At 42.4% G+C, this 21968-nt stretch overlaps 2 protein-coding genes and 1 non-coding gene across 4 annotated transcripts; 1 reads left to right on the top strand and 2 right to left on the bottom strand.

Annotated features, from left to right (window-relative positions):
• Positions 1 to 624: 624 nt before the first annotated feature.
• Positions 625 to 21257, bottom strand: LOC144706348 (transcription factor TGA2.3-like). Of its 2 annotated transcripts, none has more exons than XM_078579258.1 (11): positions 21140 to 21257; positions 20740 to 21009; positions 20206 to 20308; positions 20004 to 20131; positions 18319 to 18399; positions 18161 to 18220; positions 17950 to 18027; positions 17826 to 17877; positions 15266 to 15537; positions 1602 to 1850; positions 625 to 994 (listed from the first exon to the last, which is right to left on the bottom strand). In XM_078579258.1, exons 4-11 carry the CDS (start codon positions 20067 to 20069, stop codon positions 848 to 850), a joined length of 1005 nt encoding a protein of 334 aa, XP_078435384.1. In that variant the 5' UTR covers positions 20070 to 20131; positions 20206 to 20308; positions 20740 to 21009; positions 21140 to 21257; the 3' UTR covers positions 625 to 847. The 2 variants fall into 2 exon arrangements, with proteins under 2 accessions (XP_078435384.1, XP_078435385.1); XM_078579259.1 differs by having other exon boundaries at positions 20004 to 20133; positions 20237 to 20308.
• On the top strand, positions 2136 to 2243 carry LOC144707263 (U6 spliceosomal RNA). The gene has a single exon (XR_013582424.1). It is a non-coding gene; the product is annotated as a U6 spliceosomal RNA (small nuclear RNA).
• LOC144706347 (uncharacterized) lies at positions 9608 to 11323 on the bottom strand. Its single transcript, XM_078579257.1, has 2 exons — positions 10041 to 11323; positions 9608 to 9743 (listed from the first exon to the last, which is right to left on the bottom strand). The coding sequence occupies exons 1-2, from the start codon at positions 11062 to 11064 to the stop codon at positions 9715 to 9717; spliced, it is 1053 nt and encodes a 350-aa protein (XP_078435383.1). The 5' UTR covers positions 11065 to 11323; the 3' UTR covers positions 9608 to 9714.
• Positions 21258 to 21968: the final 711 nt, after the last annotated feature.

Here is a 21968-nt window from a genome sequence, read left to right as displayed (position 1 = left end):
AATGATCCTTTATAAAAAAAGCATAAATGTGTCGATGATTAAACTACCAACCATCACAATTATCTTTTTACCATTTGTTTAACAACTAAATGGTACCATTCTGGCACAATATGAGGCGGGGTGGACATCGGATTAGTAGGTATAATTGCCGGGACGCCCCAAAACATTAGGAGCATAAAAAATCCAAATGGAAATAAAATCTTATGATGCAATCTTGAAAATCATTCACAATGAGCATATAAATTGAATGAATCATAGAGTTTAACTTCCGAGGAACTTGCCTGAAAGCTATGCATAAACTGAAATTAATTTCAAATATTCCTATAAGACAAAAACTTCGTACGCTATTTTCTCCAAAATAATCTGAAACAATATTCTTTGTACGGACTCCAACAGGCATTGACCATGCCATTTCCCATGAGCTTAGGTTTTGGATGTCATGCTTTCCATCAAAAGTATCATATATTTTTCATAAAAGTTGAGATTCTAAGCACTAAACCAAATTCAGTTCATTTTCAATTGTAACTTCAGTAGAAGATATCATCAAACCCTTAGAATATCAGTTCCATATTACAGACGAAACTCAAGGCCAATGAGGAGCATGAGCATAACCATAACAGCAAGTAACATAAGCATAAAATTAATTATCATAGAACCCTGAGTGTCGTCCAGAAAATACTAACCTTAAAGATGCGGTTAATGCTTGGAAATTTTACAGATGCCGGAGAACATATAGTACAAGCCCTGGAGGGTGATTTGTGGAAATCCACAGTGCAGTCTCCCGAATCCTCTGAATCTTTCCATTTGATAGGAAAGAAATAGAAAACCCATGCTGATTTTGATACGGTCACTCGCGTGGCCGGGCAAGCCAAAGAGAACTGAGGGCTCTTAGCCGTGAGAAGTAATCACTGATGGCCAGATAGGCACGAGCAGACTGGCGAGTTGTCAATATACGATGCATTTGTTGCATAGTTTGCTGTCTCAAATTATCAGCCTGCCGGCTAGAAAATAAGTTATTCTATACAAAATACTGCAAATAGGACAGCATTAAGAAAAACTACATATATATACATATTGTATGTCATTCAGAGGATTTACTAGCTCTAGATTCAGTAATATCAAATGAACAGGTTCTTCAACGTACGGCCTTTGATATTCAGATCCGCAGAATCCAGTTTTCTTGCGTTGAAAAAGTTACATGTTTGCATCTAGTTATAAGTTTGCAGCATAATACAAACTTATACACAAGTATTGGACATTGTTCAGAGCATTTAATAATTCTAGATTTTACTTATATCGAATGAATAGGCTCTTCAACTTACAGCCTTAGGTTAGGTACTAACACTGCAGAGTCTACTGTTTCTTTGGTGTCGCAAATTTTAGAGCATCAAGTTTTATTTTTACACCATAATCCAAAAATATATAGATATGTATTGGACTTTGTTCGGAGCAAATAGTTGCTCTAGATTCAGTTCTAACACATAAGGAGGTTCTTCATCATTCAGGCTTTGATACTGAGATCCACAGAGTAAGCTTTCTTTTGTGTCGCAAATTTAGAGGAAAAATGATTGATAATAAAATTATGATAGGAAGATGGATACCTGATGAAGAAAATTTTCCAGGGTTCCAAGCTTTCCCATGGCCATGGCCATCTGACCCATGTAATTAGCCACATCTCCAGAGGTCCCTGTGGGCCCCAGAGATCCAGATGCCAAAGTCTCTGCTAATGATTGCTGCAAAGCTTCCATCCCTTGGGAAAGAGCATCCTCTGCCTGTTGCGAAGATTCCTGCAGATTGCAAATGCCTACCATTTGCTGCTCAGTTAGCGGCTCCAAGTGAGTGATAAGTAGCTGGCAAAAGGAAGTGTATTTTGTCAGAAATAAGCTGGGCTTCCTGTTCGTACAATTTTAAATTTTCAGAAATCAAATGTAATATTCAAAACCTGTAAATGAACTCATTCTTCTAAAAGGCCTGGGATATAAAATAGAGAAGATTACTATTACAGCAGGTGCCCCAGGAAATTGATGTTTGCTAAGTTGAAACAGGGGGATACGAAAGGTCTTGAAAGGACCCTAGGAAGTATATTAAAATCCAGCTCCCTAAAGAACTAGACAACAAATCAACAAAGAGATTAAGTACCACCCCTTTGGGGACATTTGATAAAATTGGAACGGTAGAGAGAAAATTAGCAAGACCCCTGTTCAAGGATGACACACGAAAATTAATAAATGGTCCAGAGATGAAAGAATAGCTATAACATAATTTCCCCTAAGGATTTGTTGAAGTCCCAAGTATCAACCATATGCGCCAGAAGGTCACACATGCGGACACTATGAAACGAGTGAACCAACCATATGGAAAAGGATGAGAACAAGGGACAGTTACAGAAATTCTTGACTGGCAAGTAGGAAATCCTTCTTTCTCTGTATGATGATAAGGCTGATCTTGCCAGTATCCTTTCTGAAATTGACAAGCCTTCCATGTTCAGTGGCATAGAAGGTTTGCTTAGTCGGGATTGAAACCTACACACCGGAACTTGCTGAATTTATGCCAATAAGAAACTGTTCCTGAAATCGGAGCTGAACTTCAAAGATTATTTGTGTATTTACGCATGTTTCACTGAAAGTGTCAGACAATGCTTTTAAGGAAGGGCATCACGCTGATGGCCAGGCCAAAATCGAGATGCAGAACCCCCTGCGATCTCAGGAACTTGTGGACTTATTGATTCAAGCAGAACATCATTTACAAGCCATCAGCCAAGGTTGGATGGGGATACATCACATATATACCCCAGCAGAAGCAATCCAAGCAATCATAGACTGTCGATCCCAGTCAATCATCACAGTCCAAGCCTAAGACTGAAGCAACACACTTCACATCAGAGACAACAGACAGAGAAGCCGCAGTTTAGAGGTAAATTTATCAGGAATTTCAAAAGCACATCGTCAAGCATTGTGTTTGTGATAGTTAAAATTTTGAGCCACACCATAGATGTAGAGATAAGAATAAAATGATCCTTTCAGAAGAGACGAATGGGAATATGACGTCATAAATGTAGATTATTCATAGATGGGTGGTTCTCCAGACAGGTAATTTGTTAAGTGTTTTTTTTTTCTGAAGAATTGTTGACCAATTGTGTATCATTGAATTCAGAAAATCGGAAGATCCAGTGTTGATGGATCGTGAGGCCACCCAAATTTTCTTTTGTGGAAATTTGGTCTACCAAGTATCCTTACCAGTAACTGAAATGAAAAATGATAACATTGTTAAGGAAGAATATGCAATGGGGTTCAAATATGCAAGAGTACACCAGTATAAGTACAAGGGGTAACTCTTATAAAATATTTCTAACCTCTTGAACTTAGCATGGCTGACATTATTGTGAGCACTCAATAGATGATACCTTTGGCCAGGTGAATTCAAGTTAAATCAATTTGTCGAGTACCATTAAAACCAGAAAAGATGAGTTGAGGAGATGTCAGGCCTTCATGATGAAGCTTCATCGACTATCTTCCAAAGCTACTGATAAATACTATTCCCGGAAATACCAAAGGAGGAAGCAGAGATCTGGTCAACAGGCCATTGACCGAGATCAGTAACTCAGGAGGGAGAGGGACCCTCTACTATATAAATAAAGGCCCACGTTGGAGGGGCGGGATATGTTTTTTCAATTTCTTGAAGGAGAGCCCGATTTGCTCTAATCGGGAAGGGGCCAAGAAGTCAACGGGAATTCTCGTCAGCTGCTTGGAAGGAGGAGCTCGCCAACTAGGGGAGCCGCCTGGAGGAGGATCTTGCCTGACCGAGCTGGAGCCATCCAATCGGGGAGAAGGAGCTCTGAGAAGGAGTCGTCTCGTCGTACGGGGGAAGGCCCACAGAAGGGGAAGGATTCTCGTTATCATACAATAGACAACATTGTGATGTCAAGAACACTCTACGAGTTTATCGAGTATTCAATTCATCTGTCGGAGACACATTGATAGAGATCTATCAGCTACAGAGCGATCTGATATGACATCGATCTTGCATGAATCTTTGAACAAACAACACTTTCTAAAGTATTCTCCACTTTACAAGGACTGCCTGCCAAATGCTACATCAATTGCTCAATTACTCATATCCAGAACGCAAAAATACCCACAATAATATCTGACTATACAAATACCTACTTTCTCAAAAAGAGTGTAATCGAGAAATTAATAAATGAGCTGATAGAAGCAGAGGGCATTCAATCCTGAAATAACTGCTATGCCAGTCAACCCCAACTAGTCAAGACAAAGATGGAAGGTGAAGGTTCTGTGTAGAGAGGAGGTTCTGTGTTGACAATAGAGCCCTGAATAAAGCCACAATTCCTAACAGATGTCAAATACTTGTGCCCAATAAGCTGTCACATGAGCTTCATGTATGACTGTGTTTTCCAAGCTAGACCTAAAACCAGGATATCACCAATTAGGATGAAGGGTTTCTATTAGAAAACCTAATTAGGATGAAGAGCTCATGGAAATGACAACTACTTGGATCCACCATTGGGCTGTGTTTTCCAAATTAAATATGAAAACAGGTTAGGATGAAGAATAGTGGATATGACAGCTATTCACAACCGCCATGGGACTGTTTTCCAAAGTAGACATAAAATCAGGTAATTACCAATTAGAATGAAGGTGTGCATAAGACAGTAATTTGCTCCCATGGTGGTCCTTACTATAACAAGATCATCCCTTTGAACAGTCCAACCTACAAGCCACTTCTCAATGTTTGATGAATAACATTTTTCAATACAATATCAGGAAATCCGAGCTTGTGTAGTTGGATCATATACTCATCCATGGCAAAACTAATCGAGGTCACATTACGCACCTTAGAATGGTTTTGTACATGCTGGCCAGAAATTTTCATGTTAATATCAAAAAGAGGGTATTAGGTGGAGGTAAGATACGGTATTTTGAGGCATTGGGCCTTGCCTCAAGGGGTTTTTAGGGTTGATCGTCCATTACTGGTTTCTATTTAATGGTTTCTAATTGATGGTTTCTAACTATGCTTCCATAGCTCGGCCCATGACTCAACTATTAAAGAAAAATTATTCTATATTAGAATGACATGACCCCCCGAACATGAAATAATAAACAGGGTTTTTGGGGTTGACTGTCCATCACTGGTTTCTAATTATGCTTCCATAGCTCGGCCCATGATTGTTTTTTTTTTTGGGACGAATCCGTGCGACCCCCCTGATTATTAAAGAAACAGAAAAAGTCCACAACTGACACCCCCCTCAAGATGTTTATGATTCCCAGCTTGCTTAGCAGTCGGCAAAAGAGAGATTTCACCAGTCGTTCAGTGAGAATATCAGCGACTTGGTTAGCCGATTAGACATGTTTCATTTGAACATGACATAGTTCAATCTTCTCTCTGATCCAATGCTTGTCCAGCTCAATATATTGTGTTCTGTTATGTAGATGGAATTATGGGCAATGTCTACCGCCGTCGTTCTGTCACAATACATGACTGCGGGTTTGTTCTGAGCCGTTCCACGTTTTGCAATGATACTTCTTATCCTCAGAGCTTCACAGATGCCTTTGAATAGAGCTCTGTACTCAGCTTCAGCACTTAACATGGCAATTTATGATTGATTCTTACTCCTCCAGGTAATCATATTCCCTCCTAGTGTAGCCTATTGTAGATTGTATATCTACTACTGACCTTCAAAATCCCATTGGTATACATTTACACCTAAGTACCCCATTTTGACTATATAAAACACCAGAGCCAGCATACCTTTTCAAATTTTCCAACATGCTGCCAGCGAATGAGATTGTTGGTGACTATCCATGATACGACTCAACAATACGACTACAAAGGTTATACCAGTCTGTGTACGATTCAAGTAGATGAGCTTCCTAATCAACTTATGGTATTGGTCTTTGTCCACTCTTGGTGCTTCTTCACACAGGCGAAACATTGCATTTAGATCAATGGGCACAGGAGAGGATTCGGACCCACTCATGTTTGTCTCCTGCAGGAGATCAAGCATAAGTTTATTTTGTGAGATGAATGACACCCTGGGGAGAGCAGGCCACTTCTGTACACAGGTAATACCTGAGTCTTCCAAGTAACTTAATTTCAAATGGTTTAACCCACAAAGTGCTTTATTCAATTCCTTCTCATAATATCCAGGAGGCAGCTCCATATAAATTTCTTCACTTAGGTCATCATGGAGGAAGGTGTTCTTTACTTAATACTTTAACAGTGACTAGTCTACTCTTGCTGCTAGAGAAATGAGGATCTGCACTCTATGAAGCTTCACAACAGGTGCAAAGGTCTCCTCACAATCAATCTCATAGGACTGTGAGTAACCTTTTGGCTACTTGTCAGGTTTTTTCCGCTCCAGTCTCCCATCTGCCATATTGTTAGAATAGCATCACAAGAGAGAGAGAAAGAGTAGAGGAAGACTGAGAGGTCCCACTAGGGCTGGAGGAGGTTGAAGGTGCTCCAGCCCAGGGGGCGGCGCCTGAAAGGGAAGAATGAAGGAGAAAAAAAAAATGATTCCAATTTCTGACGGCTAGGGTTTGGGGCCCTTTTAAGGGCCCCTACATGTGTCTCCCACGTGGGAGTCACTTAGTTTCTCCCACGTGTAACCCTTTACTAAGGGATTCCACGTGGGAGGAGGTCAAATAGCCTCCGATATTAATTAAGTCCCCTCTGTGGGCCACTTATATGAAGGTGGCCCACTTACAATAGGGCAGAAAGAGAGAGAGAGAGAGATAGAGAGAGGGATATAGACATCAGCTCCAGTTCAACACCCTCCCGCAAGCTAGGTGTGGATGTTACCCATGCCGAGCTTGATCACCAAGGACTGGAAGCGTGATGTCGGAAGGGCCTTCGTGAAGATGTCCGCTTTCTGGTTGATGGATGGCACAAAGATAGGTTGAATGTTCCCATGGATGTTCTCTGCAAGATAGTGCCGGTTCAAAGCCATGTGTTTCGCCCTGTCATGTTGAACAGGATTCTTGACAATAGCCAGAGCCGACTGGTTGTCACAGTAGAGTTGTATTCCCTGATCTCCATACAGGGACAGGTCTTCCAGTAGGTGCTTCAACCACCGACATTCGGAAACACCCTTTTAATGCCCAAGTTCTGCTTCTGCACTAGATAATGACACCTCCTTTTGCTTCTTGCTCGCCATGTCACAAGACTCCACCGAGGAATGTGCAGTAACCCGAAGTGGACCTTCGGTCAACCACAGACCCTGCCCAGTCTGAATCGGTGTAAGCCTCGAGGGTGAGCCCGCCTCCGTGAAAACAGAAGTCCCTGTCCAACGGTGTACTTCAGGTACGCTAAAATCCGTAGGCCGCTCAGAGGTGTACTTCATGGGGCGCACTCATGAATTGGCTGAGTAGGCTCACGGCAAAGGAGATGTCCGGTCGCGTGTGATTCAAGTAGATCAGTTTCCCGATCAACCTCTGATAGGAGCTCTTCTCCACTGCAGCACTGGCTTCCCCCGATCCAATCTGCACGTTGGGATCAAGAGAAGTTGCCGCGGGTTTGCACCCTAGCTGCCCGGTCTCTTTCAGAAGATCTAAGGTGTACTTATGCTGGCTTAATGAAATGCCAGCCTTTGAGTGGGCCACTTCGATGCCCAAAAAATACCTCAGTCGGCCCAAGCTTTTCAAGTCAAACTCTCTTGAGAGTGCCTTACTCAACTGCTGAATGCCTACAACATCGCTGCCTGTGATGAGGATATCGTCCACATAGACAATCAGGAGACAAATTTTTTGGTTGCTTCCATGTCTGATGAACAAAGTGTGGTCACCCCTTGCTTGGTGATAGCCCAATCTCAACATCGTCTTCGTAAACCTCCCGAACCACGCCCTGGGAGACTGTTTGAGCCCGTAGAGAGCCTTCTTTAACTTGCATACCAATTGTCCGGCACCCACCGGTTCATAGCCTGGCGGAAATTGCATATAGACGTCTTCCTCCAACTCTCCATGGAGAAACGCATTTTTGACATCAAACTGGGAGATTTCCCAGTCACACTTGGCAGCAATGGCAATTAAAATACGGACTGTGTTGAACTTTGCAACTGGAGCAAATGTTTCATCGTAGTCAATTCCCTGGATTTGAGTGTACCCCTTTGCCACCAGACGAGCCTTCAACCGGTCAAGTACACCATTGCAGTGGAACTTTGGGGTGAATACCCACTTACATCCCACTATCCGCTTTCCTTTGGAGGAGAGACGACATCCCAAGTACCGTTTTTCTCAAGCGCAGACATTTCTTCATCCATGGCCGATTTCCATCCCGGGTGTTGGAGAGCTTCTTCAACTCGAGTGGGAACAATAATATTCCCCAGTTCCGTCAGAAAGCTTGCATAATTCGCTCCAAGTTTCTCATACTTCACATACTGGCCAATGGGGTATTTTGGTGTGGATCGGCAGGACCGCACACCCTTCCGTAACGCAATCGGCCATCCCAGGTCACTTGGAGCTAGTTCTGGCTGTTCATTTGATTCAACTGGTTCGGGCAGAAGAGAGACTGCTACACTGTCGTCTTCTAACGGAACGGGGGGCTGAGTTTCATCTTCATCCTGTTCCTCCACTTCCTGTTCTTCACTGTCTTGTGCAGTGCCCTCTGCACTATCCACACATGGACTTGGAGTTTCAAGCAACTGTTTATCACTAGGAGGTTCCTCTTGATATCTGACTGCCGGGATGGACAGGAACTCGATTCCACTTGGAGTCACGTCTGCTACGGTCTTTGAAGGCTCTGCCGATCCATAGAAAAATTCAGATTCGCGGAAGGTAACGTCTGCAGAAACATAGAACTTCCGGGATGAGGGATGGTAGCACCGATATCCTTTCTGAGTTCCCGAGTACCCGACGAAGATGCACTTTAGTGCCCGTGGGTCGAGCTTGCTGCCATTGTGGTGAACATACACACAGCACCCAAAGATACGAGCCGGCAATCCAGAGAACAACTTCAGTCGCGGGAAGGAGGAACTAAGCAGGCTTAACGGTGACTGATATCCCAGAATTTTCATTGGTGTCCGGTTCACCAGATAAGTAGAGGTTAAGACGGCTTCACCCCAATAGTGTTTCGGCAAATTCGCTTGGAACAGCAATGCACGGGACATGGCCAGAGTGTATCCCAGACGACGTTCCGCCAGACCGTTCTGCTGAGGAGTGTTGACACATGACGATTCGTGTACAATGCCGCGGCTTGAAAGGTAGGAGTTTACGGTTTCGTTGAAAAATTCAGAACCATTATCCGTTCTGAATTTCTTCACAGTCCTCGAACTGCGTGGAGATCAACTCGCAGAACTTCATCAAAACTTCTGAAACTTCCGCCGACTTCAGTAGGTATGTCCACATCGCCCTTGTACAGTCGTCTATAAACACAACAAAATACCGACATCCTGTAAGGCTGGTCACAGGACAGGGTCCCCATACGTCGCTGTGAATACATTCAAAAGGTGAGAGACATCGATCATCAATCAACTTAAAACTTGTTCGGCGATGTTTCGCCAAGTGACATGCTTCACAAAACAACTCATCGTCCAGAACCCCAAAAAAAAGACGAGGATAACAAGTTTTCATCAAGTCAAAAGGTGGGTGTCCCATTTGTCGATGTAGGCGCATCACCCGTTCCTCCCCGGTCCGACTTCGCTGCGTCACCAAGCATTGTTGCAGAGGACGATCGAGGAGGAGGAGTCCGTCTTCTCGTCTAAAGGACGAAATCATCTTCCCGGAGACCTTGTCACAGAGAAAGCAGCTGTCACTGTCAAGTATAAAACGCCATCCGTAATCATCTACTAATTTCTGTATGGAAATCAGATTTGCCCGTAGATCTTGGACATGTAATACCCTCCTGAGGGTTCCGATAGAGTCGACCAATATATCCCCCACTCCCTTGACTGACAAGGAACCTCCTCCCGCAGTTTGGACTTTGTGAGGACCACCAGCTCGGACATAAGTTTGAAACATTGATCCTTCAGGGACATGTGATCCGTTGCCCGGTATCGCCCACCCATACAGGGGAAGATGAATTACCTGATTTAGCGAGGGCAGTCGAACTCAGGCGCTCCTGGATTTCCTCGACTTGAACATTCGTGACTGCAGCAGTTGAGCTGCTGGGTTCCGAGGCCGCCACGAGAGCTTTCTTCCCGGATGAAGATTGCTGGTTCTTCCAAGCAAGCTTCCAGCAGTTCTCCTTGGTGTGACGGCGCTTTTTGCAGTAGTTGCAAAATAGCGAGTCACGATTGTCTTCACCGTCACCACCTACTGCTGGATTTGGTGGTGCTGGCCTTGTTGTCCATCCTCCGGGAGGACCGCCTCGACCCTCAGGTTTCTTGGTTAGTAACGCAGAGGAATTCTGCCCCTGGGAGTCGGGTGTGACCCCAAATCTGCTCTCGGCCTGCAGAGTGGCGCTGATAGCTTCCTCGAGAGTGGGCAGTTTTTCTCGGTGGAGAAGTTGACTCCTAACAGCTTCAAATACCTGATTCAATCCCATCAGAAAGGTGAATATCCTCTGCTTAAGGATATACTGGCGCTCCACAGACAGCGGATTCTGTGTGGGCCAAAGATGATCAGTCTCCCTCCAAATGGCTTTCAGGCGTGAAGAATACTGGCGGATGTTTTCAGTCCCTTGACGGGCCTGTGATTCCAGCACTCTTAGTTCATAAATCCTCCAGTCATGGGACTGCTCTGCTGTGTAGCGCTGTATCTCATCCCACAGTTCTTTAACAGTGTTGCAGTAGAGGAAGTCCCGGCGCATCTCCGGTGTCATCGACCGCAACATCCAACTTAGTATGAGTGACTCTTCTGCCTTCCATTTTTTAAACTCTGGATCTGCAACAGCTTTGGGCAGATCTGTGAGATGATCTCCCAACAGACAGCCATAGACTGTCAGAGTCACCATCTTGGACCATTCAAACATGTTTCCCCCATCAAACTTTACTTCTGAGGGGGGAAACACTACAGCAGGCCTTCCCAGCTCCTGCAGGTGCAAGACTGAACTGTTCTGGCCTGAGTTTCCAGAGTCAGGCCCACTATCTTCATCAACTTGGCTTGCCATGGCTTCAAGTGGCTCCTCACACGTTCCAATCCGCCAACAGGTACTCTGAAATCGTTGCCCTGAACCCTAGCAGGGATTCGAGAACAAAAGAAAGCTTGGAGGGATGTTCTGAAGCAAAATCGGGGCCTCCAGGGATCTCCTAGAGCTCTGATACCATGTTAGAATAGCATCACAAGAGAGAGAGAAAGAGTAGAGGAAGACTGAGAGGTCCCACTAGGGCTGGAGGAGGTTGAAGGTGCTCCAGCCCAGGGGGCGGCGCCTGAAAGGGAAGAATGAAGGAGAAAAAAAAAATGATTCCAATTTCTGACGGCTAGGGTTTGGGGCCCTTTTAAGGGCCCCTACATGTGTCTCCCACGTGGGAGTCACTTAAAGGCCCCTCCCACGTGTAACCCTTTACTAAGGGATTCCACGTGGGAGGAGGTCAAATAGCCTCCGATATTAATTAAGTCCCCTCTGTGGGCCACTTATATGAAGGTGGCCCACTTACAATAGGGCAGAAAGAGAGAGAGAGAGATAGAGAGAGGGATATAGACATCAGCTCCAGTTCAACACATATACTTCACAGTGAACACTTATCCGCATCCCACTGGGCATTTACTAGGTGGTGCCAAAAAAATTACCTACGTTTCATTTTTCATTAAAGCTGCTATTTCAACATCCATAACTTTATTCCAATTTATATTCTTTGATAGCATCATACCTATATTACATTCTTTGGTATGGAAATTGAGTTGAGTGGTGCAATCAAAGACTGATAATCTGGGCCCAAGTGGTGATACCCCACCACATTAGAGGGTGTATATTTGCTGCCTTGTTGTCTTTTGCCTTTCCTCAAGGAAGTAGGCCATCTAGTACTATCATCTTCATCAACTGCCCTTGGTCGACCCTTGACTACATCTAACTCTTATTTGGATCTTTGTTTGCACCTTTGTTTTCATCTTCATGTTGTAACGCATAGAAAAGATGAGATTTAAATCTTTAACAAATTTTCGCGGAGATATGAGTTGCGCCTTGAATCCAGGGACATAGAGAACATGTTTAATATAACACAGATTGCAATTTCCACATCCCCCAAACCGGTGACTGGTAAGATTCCCTCCTTGCAGCAAATACCTGTCTATCTCCTTAACAAGGAGTGTAGTTACAATTTATGGAAGAATAGGGTCATATGATCTGTTGTACCAGAATAAATGATCCAGTCAGACAGAATATGATTAGGATAGAAAGGCAGCTCACCAGATTGGGCCATGGATGAAAAGCTTATCATACTTTTGAGATTCTTAGACTCTTTCTAGAGGTTGATAAAATCTTCAATGGTAAGCCTAGGAGTAGCCTTCATGGAGTAACCTCCCCTAGTTTCTCCATTTCCAGATTCGATTTCCTTAGTGTCACCAACATAAGCCTGTGCTGGCTTGGGAGGTCTCATGGAGGCCCCAGCTAGTATCCTTTGTATGATTCTTTTTTTATGATAAGAGCAATGCCAGTTGGACCTATACTGCTGTTTACCCCCTTGTGCCCTCTGGTCTGAAACTTCTCCTTGTTTCCACTGACCTGTTGCAACTGTGCCTTCCTGTCCATCTGATGGATTTCTGTGCCTTTAGTCTTGGCTGTAAATCCTGTTCCTGCATCCTCGTCATTCCCCACCCAGGAGATTAAGTTGTGTGCATTTTTCTCATAAGTATGGGACACACACCCGGGAGATTATTTGACTTTGGAGTTCCTCATATTCCTTGTTCAGTCCCATAAGAAACCTGAACATATGATCCTGTGGAGTACATAATCATTCTTATGGGTTCTTAATTGGCCAGATTAGATCAATCTCTCACCACTGCACCTGACGTTCATCAGTGAATTTGCAGGCTGACAAGACTCCTTGCACTTGTGTGGTGGCTCCGGTAATCAGTTCAAAGATCCTCCACGCATGGGTTTTCTTCATACAGCTTCTGCATAGACGGTCTCATATTTTCTTGGCTGTCTTCAGATACATATAATTTCTGAATCAATCATCCCATACTGCTCAGCAACCATGTGTGCACACTGGGGTCTTCCTTGTTTCAGAGTTTGTACTTTGGACTATTTGGATCAACTTCTTCAATAAGATAGTGAACTTACCCTTTAATTTCCAAGATTAGTTCCACTCATTGACTCCATTACATCAAATTAAAGCCATTTAACTTCACAATCCGAGAACAACTGGGAAGATTACCTGGGTCACAATTTGGCACTCTTCCCCAGCCATTTTGGGCCTGCCAAATCAGTGATTTCTGACATGGTCTCATATCGTTGAGCTTGCTTCAGCACAAAGTCTCTGCAAGCTAGGTCACCATGTCTGTTCTGGCGCCAGCCTTCAGCAATCTTCCTCTGGCATCAATCTTCTCATACATTTGGTCACCGGCGCTTCTATCCCCCTAGTCATCAACTCATATGTTTTCTTGGGAAGCATGACCCCCACAATTTGTTGCGACATCTTGACTTCCTAACCCCCTTGACAGTCAACTCTGACATGTCAAGATGAAACAGACAAGGGTCAACGGTCACATTTCTCCCCATTCTGCTAACCAGGGTATTCTACAAGCCATATCCAAAGTAGACTTCAAATCAACCCAGTCATTGTGATACAATCTCAATGGTGTGGCCTACTTCTCCACTGGCAGCGGACCTGGCCATTGCTAGAGTTTCAAAAATAGAGTTTGAGGGAAAACATGACTTGGTTCACTTTTCTCCCCATTTTTATGGGATACAAGTGGGCCCAAATATTAATGGGACCAAATGAGATAATAAAAAAAGGAAAGAAAGAAAAGGAGGGAAAAGAAAGTAACTGAAACTATATACAAATGATAAACATCAAAGATATGTTGAATTCAACAAAAGGGTCAACCATATTGCACAGAATTCCTGGCCATGGGTCCCAACGAGAAGTTCAGCCCTTCCCATCTTTACTTGTTCAATTGTGAAAAGAATTGAACTGGTGGCCAGCATACCAGGCTTAGCAGATGACACTAACTTTCACATATCACAGCAAAGAAAAGGGTTGAAAGACACTGATCAAAACCAGCTCTTTGATACTATATCAAGGGTTAGATTGTAATTTTTCCCTCTAAGGGCATTGCTGTCACTAAATTTTAGGGTTTTAATAGTCGTGGCTGTTTGCTGGTCCGTCCCTCTATCTCATCTGATATCCATCTACCAGAGTCTTTTCACTGAGTAATGTACATTTTGCAAGGTCTCATGCCCTCCTCAAGCCAACACCTACCCTGGCACCTCCTCCCTCTGTATAATATTATTCCAGAATATTCTCCCTCCTCTATTCCTACCTCCCCGATAAGAACTGTCAGCCAAAGATCTTCCCCAGTCTATCTCTTCTCTGTTCTCACTCTGTTGTAATGCTCCCCTTATTACAAGGGGCCTGCTCTTATAAGCCCATAAATATGGGTTGGACTGCCTAGTACGTTCATGTCTCGCTACTGGAAGGTTCATCTCCAGGTACACCAAAGGCCAAAGCAGAAGCTAACAACAAGAGCTCTCAGGTTCTTATCACTTGTTGAGGAGAAGATCAATGGATGTTACTAATAGAAGACATCAAGACCAGAACCTTACCACGGGCACATAGGTACATATTAAGTGGAAGCAGTGGCCACAGTCCAAAGAGCTTTATGGGAGGCAGCCGACGCCTTACTCTAGCATTTTCTCAATTCACTCCTCGTGGACAAGGTGTTAGCGATTGGGGGATGTTATTTTCCCAGGGACCTACCATAGGCGCCAGAAGGTCACACGAGTAGACAGCTACAAATTCTCAACTGATGAGTTGGAGATCCTACTTTCTTTTTTTAATTGCTCGGGCTGATCCACACCTAGCCCTCCCATTTCCTTCTCTCTTGGTAAGAGTAATGAGTAATCTGGTATTTGTACATCGAGATCCTCAGGTGCATTAAAAATTCCCATTTATCTGGGTGATTTGTCAGTAATTCTGCAATGCATGGATCACTTACCATTTATAGGGATATCATCTTTTTCTCCATCAACTTTCACCGACAAAAAAGTCTAAATTTTTGGAGAATATCAAGATGATTTCGATGACTTCTTCGAAACTAAAAAGCCTTAATCACAAAAATCAATAGTTAAAAAATAATTCCAATCTCTGTAGAAGTTCAATCCTCTACGATAAAATGCGGCAGACAGATAACAAAAAGATTGTAAAGACCTTGAGCAGCTCAGATGGTCGGAATCCTCCCAACCACAAGAAACACCTTTCTGCAGGAGTCTTCCACATGCCTGACAAAATGTGGAAAACATCAGCTTTAGCAGCGACACCCTTCATCCTAAAAACTTCATCGTAGTGTGCCATGATGCTATCAACAATGCCACGAAGGTCATTATCACTTGCATGGGAATTCACTGCTGCTCTCAGCTCATTAATCTTCTTATTATGTTCTTCTAGCCACCGAGCATATTCTACATCAAATGCCAGGGCTCCTGAAAAAAAGGAAATCTTAATTAAGTACCCTGGAAAAAAAATTAAAAATCAACAGAGATAAAATAGTCATCAAGAAAAGCTAACTGAAATGACTAAAATAAATGATGAATTTGATGACACTCTTGGCACTTTTTAGAGAGCAAAGAGCCACCAGTGCTACCAGTAAAGTAGATTAGGGTTACAGAATGATTAACCTCTCTCAATCTAGAAGGTCGAACCAACCAACATTTTGGTCCAGGTGACGAAGGCCCACCAAGATCTATGTTGTTTCTAATTCTCATCAGACAAAATTACATGTAAGAGAAAATATAAGGAAAGGTAAAGAAGAGAAAAAAACATTGGGATGTAACCAAAGACTCATTCCAACGATGAGTACTCAGATGTTTGGAGACATTCCAACTTAAGTATCTTTTTTGACACTACAGGAATGGTGTACCTTCATTCAGTCATTGTTTTGCCATAGCGATAAGTAACAAGAATATTCTGACAAGTCCTTACTGAAGATCAAATCCCTGAGGAACAAGAGAAGTGCCACTTGAGGGTGCACGTGTCTTCAACAGTAGAAATGGGGAGCAGGAAAGTCAGTAGGACTTTTGGAGTAGGTGGCCCTACGCAGGTGTCCTGGAGAATCCCCTCTACGTCAGAATTCTCATTTTGGGCGACAACATTCACGCATTTTATAGCCACAATTTATTATTCTGATCACCCACCCGGTTAGAGTGATGGCAGGTCTCAAGGACATGGTGAGGTGATGGCATTCTAGGTAATTGCAGCATGGTTAATCCAGGTCTCTGGTTGGACCACAGTGCTCTCATTCTGATCACAAGGATCAAACTGTTGCATCTTACGATATCCAAGGTTATCCCAGAACTCAAAAGGTTCACCCAGTTTTCACTCATGACATACGTTTATTCTACCAATCCATCACTTCATGGGACAGAAACTTTCAGCACTTTCATGTAAAATGTGAGGCAGCCATCCTTTCAAAAAAAAAATGCAACGTCAGGCTCTAATCTACTGCACCAGCTTCAGGTGCAGTCTCTGATAAAGAACCTTGATATAGGTTCATATTGGGGAAGGGATTGAGGTGGATGTTCCCGACGTGGGAAAGTAGAACGGGAATGATCAGAGGAGTGGTTGAATGGAGGTAGCAATCAACAGGGGACGAGCTGCGTGAAGACATGGTGAGGTAGAGATGTTCACACGGGACAGGGATCGCAGAAGGGAGTCAGGAGACAATAGGCTCAACTTCATTCTTCTTGGCTACCCTCTAAGAGAAGGATTGACCTATTTAAAGGAAATGGATAATAGTCAAATGACCAAAATTCCCCTAGTGGGCTAACATGACAAAATTAACCCTAGATAGGATGGAGACTGCATCGGCCTCCCATCATCAAGCTTGTTCAGAGGGGCGCATCTGCATATATCTTATGACCAATCACTACTTTCCTTTGTGATGTTTTCCCTCTTTGTCCACCACCATCAATGACTGGTGTCTAAACTCCAGCTCGGATTATTATAGGACCACTCATTATATTTCAGGTACATCAGACCAACTTGTGCCATATTGTTTCTTGTAACAACTTTTCGTCCACAATTTTTGTAGATGGTTCCAAATCTTCAGGACAGTACATTCTCTCCTTTACCCGCATTGATTCTCACTCCTATTCTCCATACTCACACCATCTTTCCTATTCTCTGTAAACAACACCTTTCCTATTCTCGCTCCTATTCTCCACCTTTTCAACTGTGATTCTAATGAACTAGATTAACACGGAATCAATATCTTTGTACCCATAATTATGTAACCAATTCTGTACTTCATTTGACGTTGTCCATTCAAGAGGTTGGTGTCCAAGTCTTGTGACCTCCAAACTCTGCGTATGTGACATTTTCTTTATTGAGGTTCATTCTCAGATGAAATTGGCCCACCTCTCAAAGTACCGGGCTGATCTCTTCTAATTTTTTGTTCCTTTTGCGTTGAAATAAAGGCGCAGATCAAACCATCCTAATTCTTCAATCTGATCAGACCAATGAATCATACAGTTCCTCTGTGATTCCAAGCAACAAGGCCATGGTACTGCTCACCAATATTTTTATCCTCACTCTCCTCAACAGAATGGTGTAGAAGAAAAATAAGTTTTGCATTTGAATGTGTCCACTGGCCCTATCTTGTTCGAATGCATGTTCCACTGGCTTAAGAGTCCTAACAGAGCCAAAATTAAAACCCAGATGATAAATAAAGAGAATGAAAGAGAATCAATCAGTCGACAGGTAGAGTCCTTACCATTCCCCCCCATTGTATGTGCTTGATCCCCACTGCCAGAAATGAAAAAACCCTGTCAAGAAAAAACCTTGTTAAAAAGATAAACAAGGACCCAATTGTATGAATATTGGCTTATAACTATCACCTGTTGACGAGCTCGTTGAAGCTCTTGCTCAAGTTGTGTAAGTTTCAACCTGCTACTCTCTAATTGTTGTACATACGCCTACAAACATATTAATGATTGTAAGTTATATCCAAAAATCAGTAGACACAAATGAAAATATAATATGATTAATATGTAGTAATTCATGGGTGACCAATTTGTAGACATGAATATCAGTCGATCTACTTAATACCTTTTTCCTCAATCGACTCTTCCTCGCAGCTTCCCGATTTTGAGCAAGTCTACGAAGAACCTGTAAAGTCATTGAAAGGTAAATAAAAAAGAATGATCTAACATCTTCCAGAAAATCGACCTTACAAGGCAATGGCAGAAAAAAACGAAGTCTTCTACCTTTTGATCTCCTCCCCTCTCCTTGGATCTGTCGCTTGAATCTGAAACACCAACTGAAGCATTTTGCAGTGCTGAGTCATGCTAATTATCAAAGAACAAGAATAGGTCAGAGAAGCCTCAAATCTGTCGATACAGAAAAAACTTAAAAGAATGGGAGAAATTGGAGCCAATTCAGTTAAGACCTCTCACATCTCCCAGCTGATGTCTCTTTAAACATAGTAACTTCTGGTTTTTTTTTTGTGTACCCTTATGTCTGTAATCTTAGAGATTTGTCCTTAAGTAGATCCATTTAAGAAGCTTACTGATCCACCTAGTAGGTATAGTTAGTGGGCCTAGCCGACGCTTGTCTGTAACCTAAACTGAAACAGGAGATGTTAGAAATGTATGATATTCTTTTCCGGCCAAACCCCCACCCGCAGTTGGTCCACATCAGAGGGACTACTCTAGAAGATCAAGACCAACTCAGAAGTTATAACAAAACTGCTCAGATGAACTGGTATAAGAGAGAAATTCTGCCATCAAGGCGGATATTTTTTTCAGATTAAACTACAGGATATCCAATAATAACTAGTAGGGAAGATGAAGTGTGCAGTGTGGCTAAGGCCCAGCTTGCTTGCAGTCGTCAGGATATATTTTAGTGCAGGTAACAGACTAGCCAATTGAAAGGATCTTCTGATAGATACAGAGATTTTTTGATAGCTGGGGCCTTGAACTGCATAGAGCAAGGGCATCTTACCTCATTCATCACTCCTAGAGTCAAAGGCAAAGCTCCTTATAAAGGATTGACAGCACCCTACAATGCTTTTTGTATTTGTTAACTAAGTCAAAACATTACGAACTGGAACAAGTATTCTGGGACTCGACGACACATTAATACCTCCACTAACAGGATATCATATGCAAACAAACCAGCTTTTGACCCTGCATGACATGATTAGTGACTTGATTCTCCTATCTTTGTTATGCGATGATATGATGCAAGAATTGATTCAGGAAAATTATAGTTAAAACCTTACTCATTTGAAAAGAAGTCGATCAAGTAAACAGCAGAAGATTTCTACCATACGCAATATAGTTTGACAGACAAACCGTTGCCTTTTATTTTTTTTTTCCTTTTGCTCATTTTTCCTTCATTATATCTGTATCCATAAGTGAATTTATTGCGGATCATTAATTCAACCTTTTCCTTTCACTTCTTTATTATTAAAATTTACATGGATCAGGCCCATAACTGATGTAACAGCAACTAAACCAGTTCTAGGTGATAAATGAAGAGTAACTTTCTCGGAAACTACCCTAGTTCATAAGCGGCAGTAGAGAAAAAACGTTGGGAACAGAACAGAGAAAAAACGTTGGGAACAGAACAGGGAAATCATTATTGTCTTTTGATTCACCCCAGATTTATGAAGATTGAAACAAGAGGATCAAGGCTTCCTGTTTCACAAGAATAAGTGATAGGAGTAGCAGAAGAAATATTGTGCCTAGCATATAATGGAAGATATACTGCCTGAACAATATCATGGCGAAGTTTGAACACAAAATATAATCAGATTAGGATAACCATTCAAAACAACAGTTCATTGACAGACTTGGACCAAGAAATCAATCAACGAAGCATCGTATGAGTCAATTTTTTTGATATAAACAAAAACGCATTTATGCAAGTAAAAACAAAGAGGCCTCACTTGCTGATTATGAGAATCAGCGTCAATGTCTGTAGAGGTATCTGTCATTGGGCTCGTATCAGCCATAGCAATGCCTTCAGCTTCCAAAGATGGTATTCCTCCAGTTAAAGCGAAGAGAAATAAGGCGCCTGGATTGTGATAATTTACGTGAGAAATATGAAGCTTGTCATATCAGGCAGGCCAACGATTGGAGAATACATACAGGGTATTCAAGTGTAAAATGGGCCCTAACTTTGTCAGAAGCTTCAAGTTGTCGAAGAAAAATATTGAATTCGGTTCGCTAAAGTTTCAACTGCTGAGAGTATCTGCACAAGAGGAATAATATATCAAATAAAATTCGAGTCTCCTCAATAGCATGACACACAAAAAAAGAGGATAAAACAACGTCTTCTCCAGAGTCCGCATAGAATAAGTCAAAAATAATCCAATTTTTCAAGAGGTCATTACTCTTTCGCATTCGGGTTTCTCTCTGCACAGAGGATCGGCATCAGGTATCAATCAAATTAAAAGCATATATTGAGAGCCGTGGAGTTAACTTCTCCGCGTCAATTATTATAATCGAATAAAATTAGGACATTAAAGAAGCAAAGATTCCCAAATCCGTTTTTGAACAGTGGACAAAAGTCCTAATAATTTGTCACTATAGTTTAAAAAAAACCCGAGGAATAAATTTACGACTGGAGAAAAAGTATTCAAGCGGCGAAAGAAGGAAAGACCAAAAAACCAACATACTGACCGATGGAAAAGGACGTCTTTTAGAAAGGTTACTTGAAACCAGACAGCAGTTCGAGGAGCCAATCCCGAGGCATAGCAAACCAAGATCGTGCCGCATCCTCAAAATAAGAGACAGAAACTTGATTCCGTGTCAACGGCGTTCTGAACGGCTCCTCATTCTCAGGAAAGACGATCCATACCCTCCCTTACGATAAAAACACTTCGGATGAAGCTGCTCCACCAGCGAAAGGCGAAAACAGCTCTTGAAGCGGAACAGTGCGCATCCAACCAACTGAGAAATAAAACAAAGCCATTTCATCAATCGCATCGAGTTTTCATCGCAAGAGAAGCCAAAGATCACCAGATTGTACAGAATCCAGCGAAATCAAACAAGAAACACGTGCTAAAAACACATCCAATACCAAATCGTAGCCTCGCGGTCGCCCTATTCTCCCACAGATTGAGCGCCGAGCTGCCCCGAACTCCCACGAGCGGAGAGAGAGAGAGAACTTCGAGTATTTTTTTAACGGTAATTTCATAATGTAATAAGAACGGGGTACGGTCCTTCGAGCGGTCAAGTTACCGCTTAAAGTAGTGGATAGAGGCACAGTCCATTATTTACACGTGGCGTTTTCTGATTTGTCATCGCGGGCGGTGCGAGAGGGAGGAGTTCGAAACAAAGCGCCGTCTGACGTGGAGTAGGATCTCTTAGTCGCTGGTATATGGCTCACAGCTTGTGTTTTTAAAATTAAATGACTTGTGACAGCTGTATCTCTGCCACACACATGGGGAACCAAAAATAATAAATATAATGTGGCAGATGGGTCTGTTTCTAAAATCATGAGGATAATCAACCGACTAAAATAATTAGTATGAGTATTGGCCCATCTTTCAGTGGAAAATCACCTCAACATTTTTTTTAAATGAAAGGCACTGATGTAGTGCTTCATTTTTGTCGTCTTTTGTCATTTAATTTCATGCTGCCTGACAAAATCAATTGGAATTATTTTCAAGATATTTGTAATTTTGACGTTACCCTGACAAAATCAATTGGAAACTTTTTCTCAACCTAACTAATTTTTTTGTGAAATTTCTAAGATGGGTTTCACAACACCAAAATTGTCTAATAAAACTATATGGTGAAAACAACTACATGTGGTGCATGCTGTAGGCAATAATAACAATAAATAAGTGGTTCTATTAACCTAAGTTCTAGATAGTACATTCAAAAAGTTTATAATTTTGACATGT

The sequence above is a fragment of the Wolffia australiana genome, chromosome 8 (genome assembly GCF_029677425.1).
Source record: "Wolffia australiana isolate 7733 chromosome 8, ASM2967742v1".
Taxonomy (NCBI): Eukaryota; Viridiplantae; Streptophyta; class Magnoliopsida; order Alismatales; family Araceae; genus Wolffia; species Wolffia australiana.
This window is presented reverse-complemented; position numbering and strand designations above follow the sequence as displayed.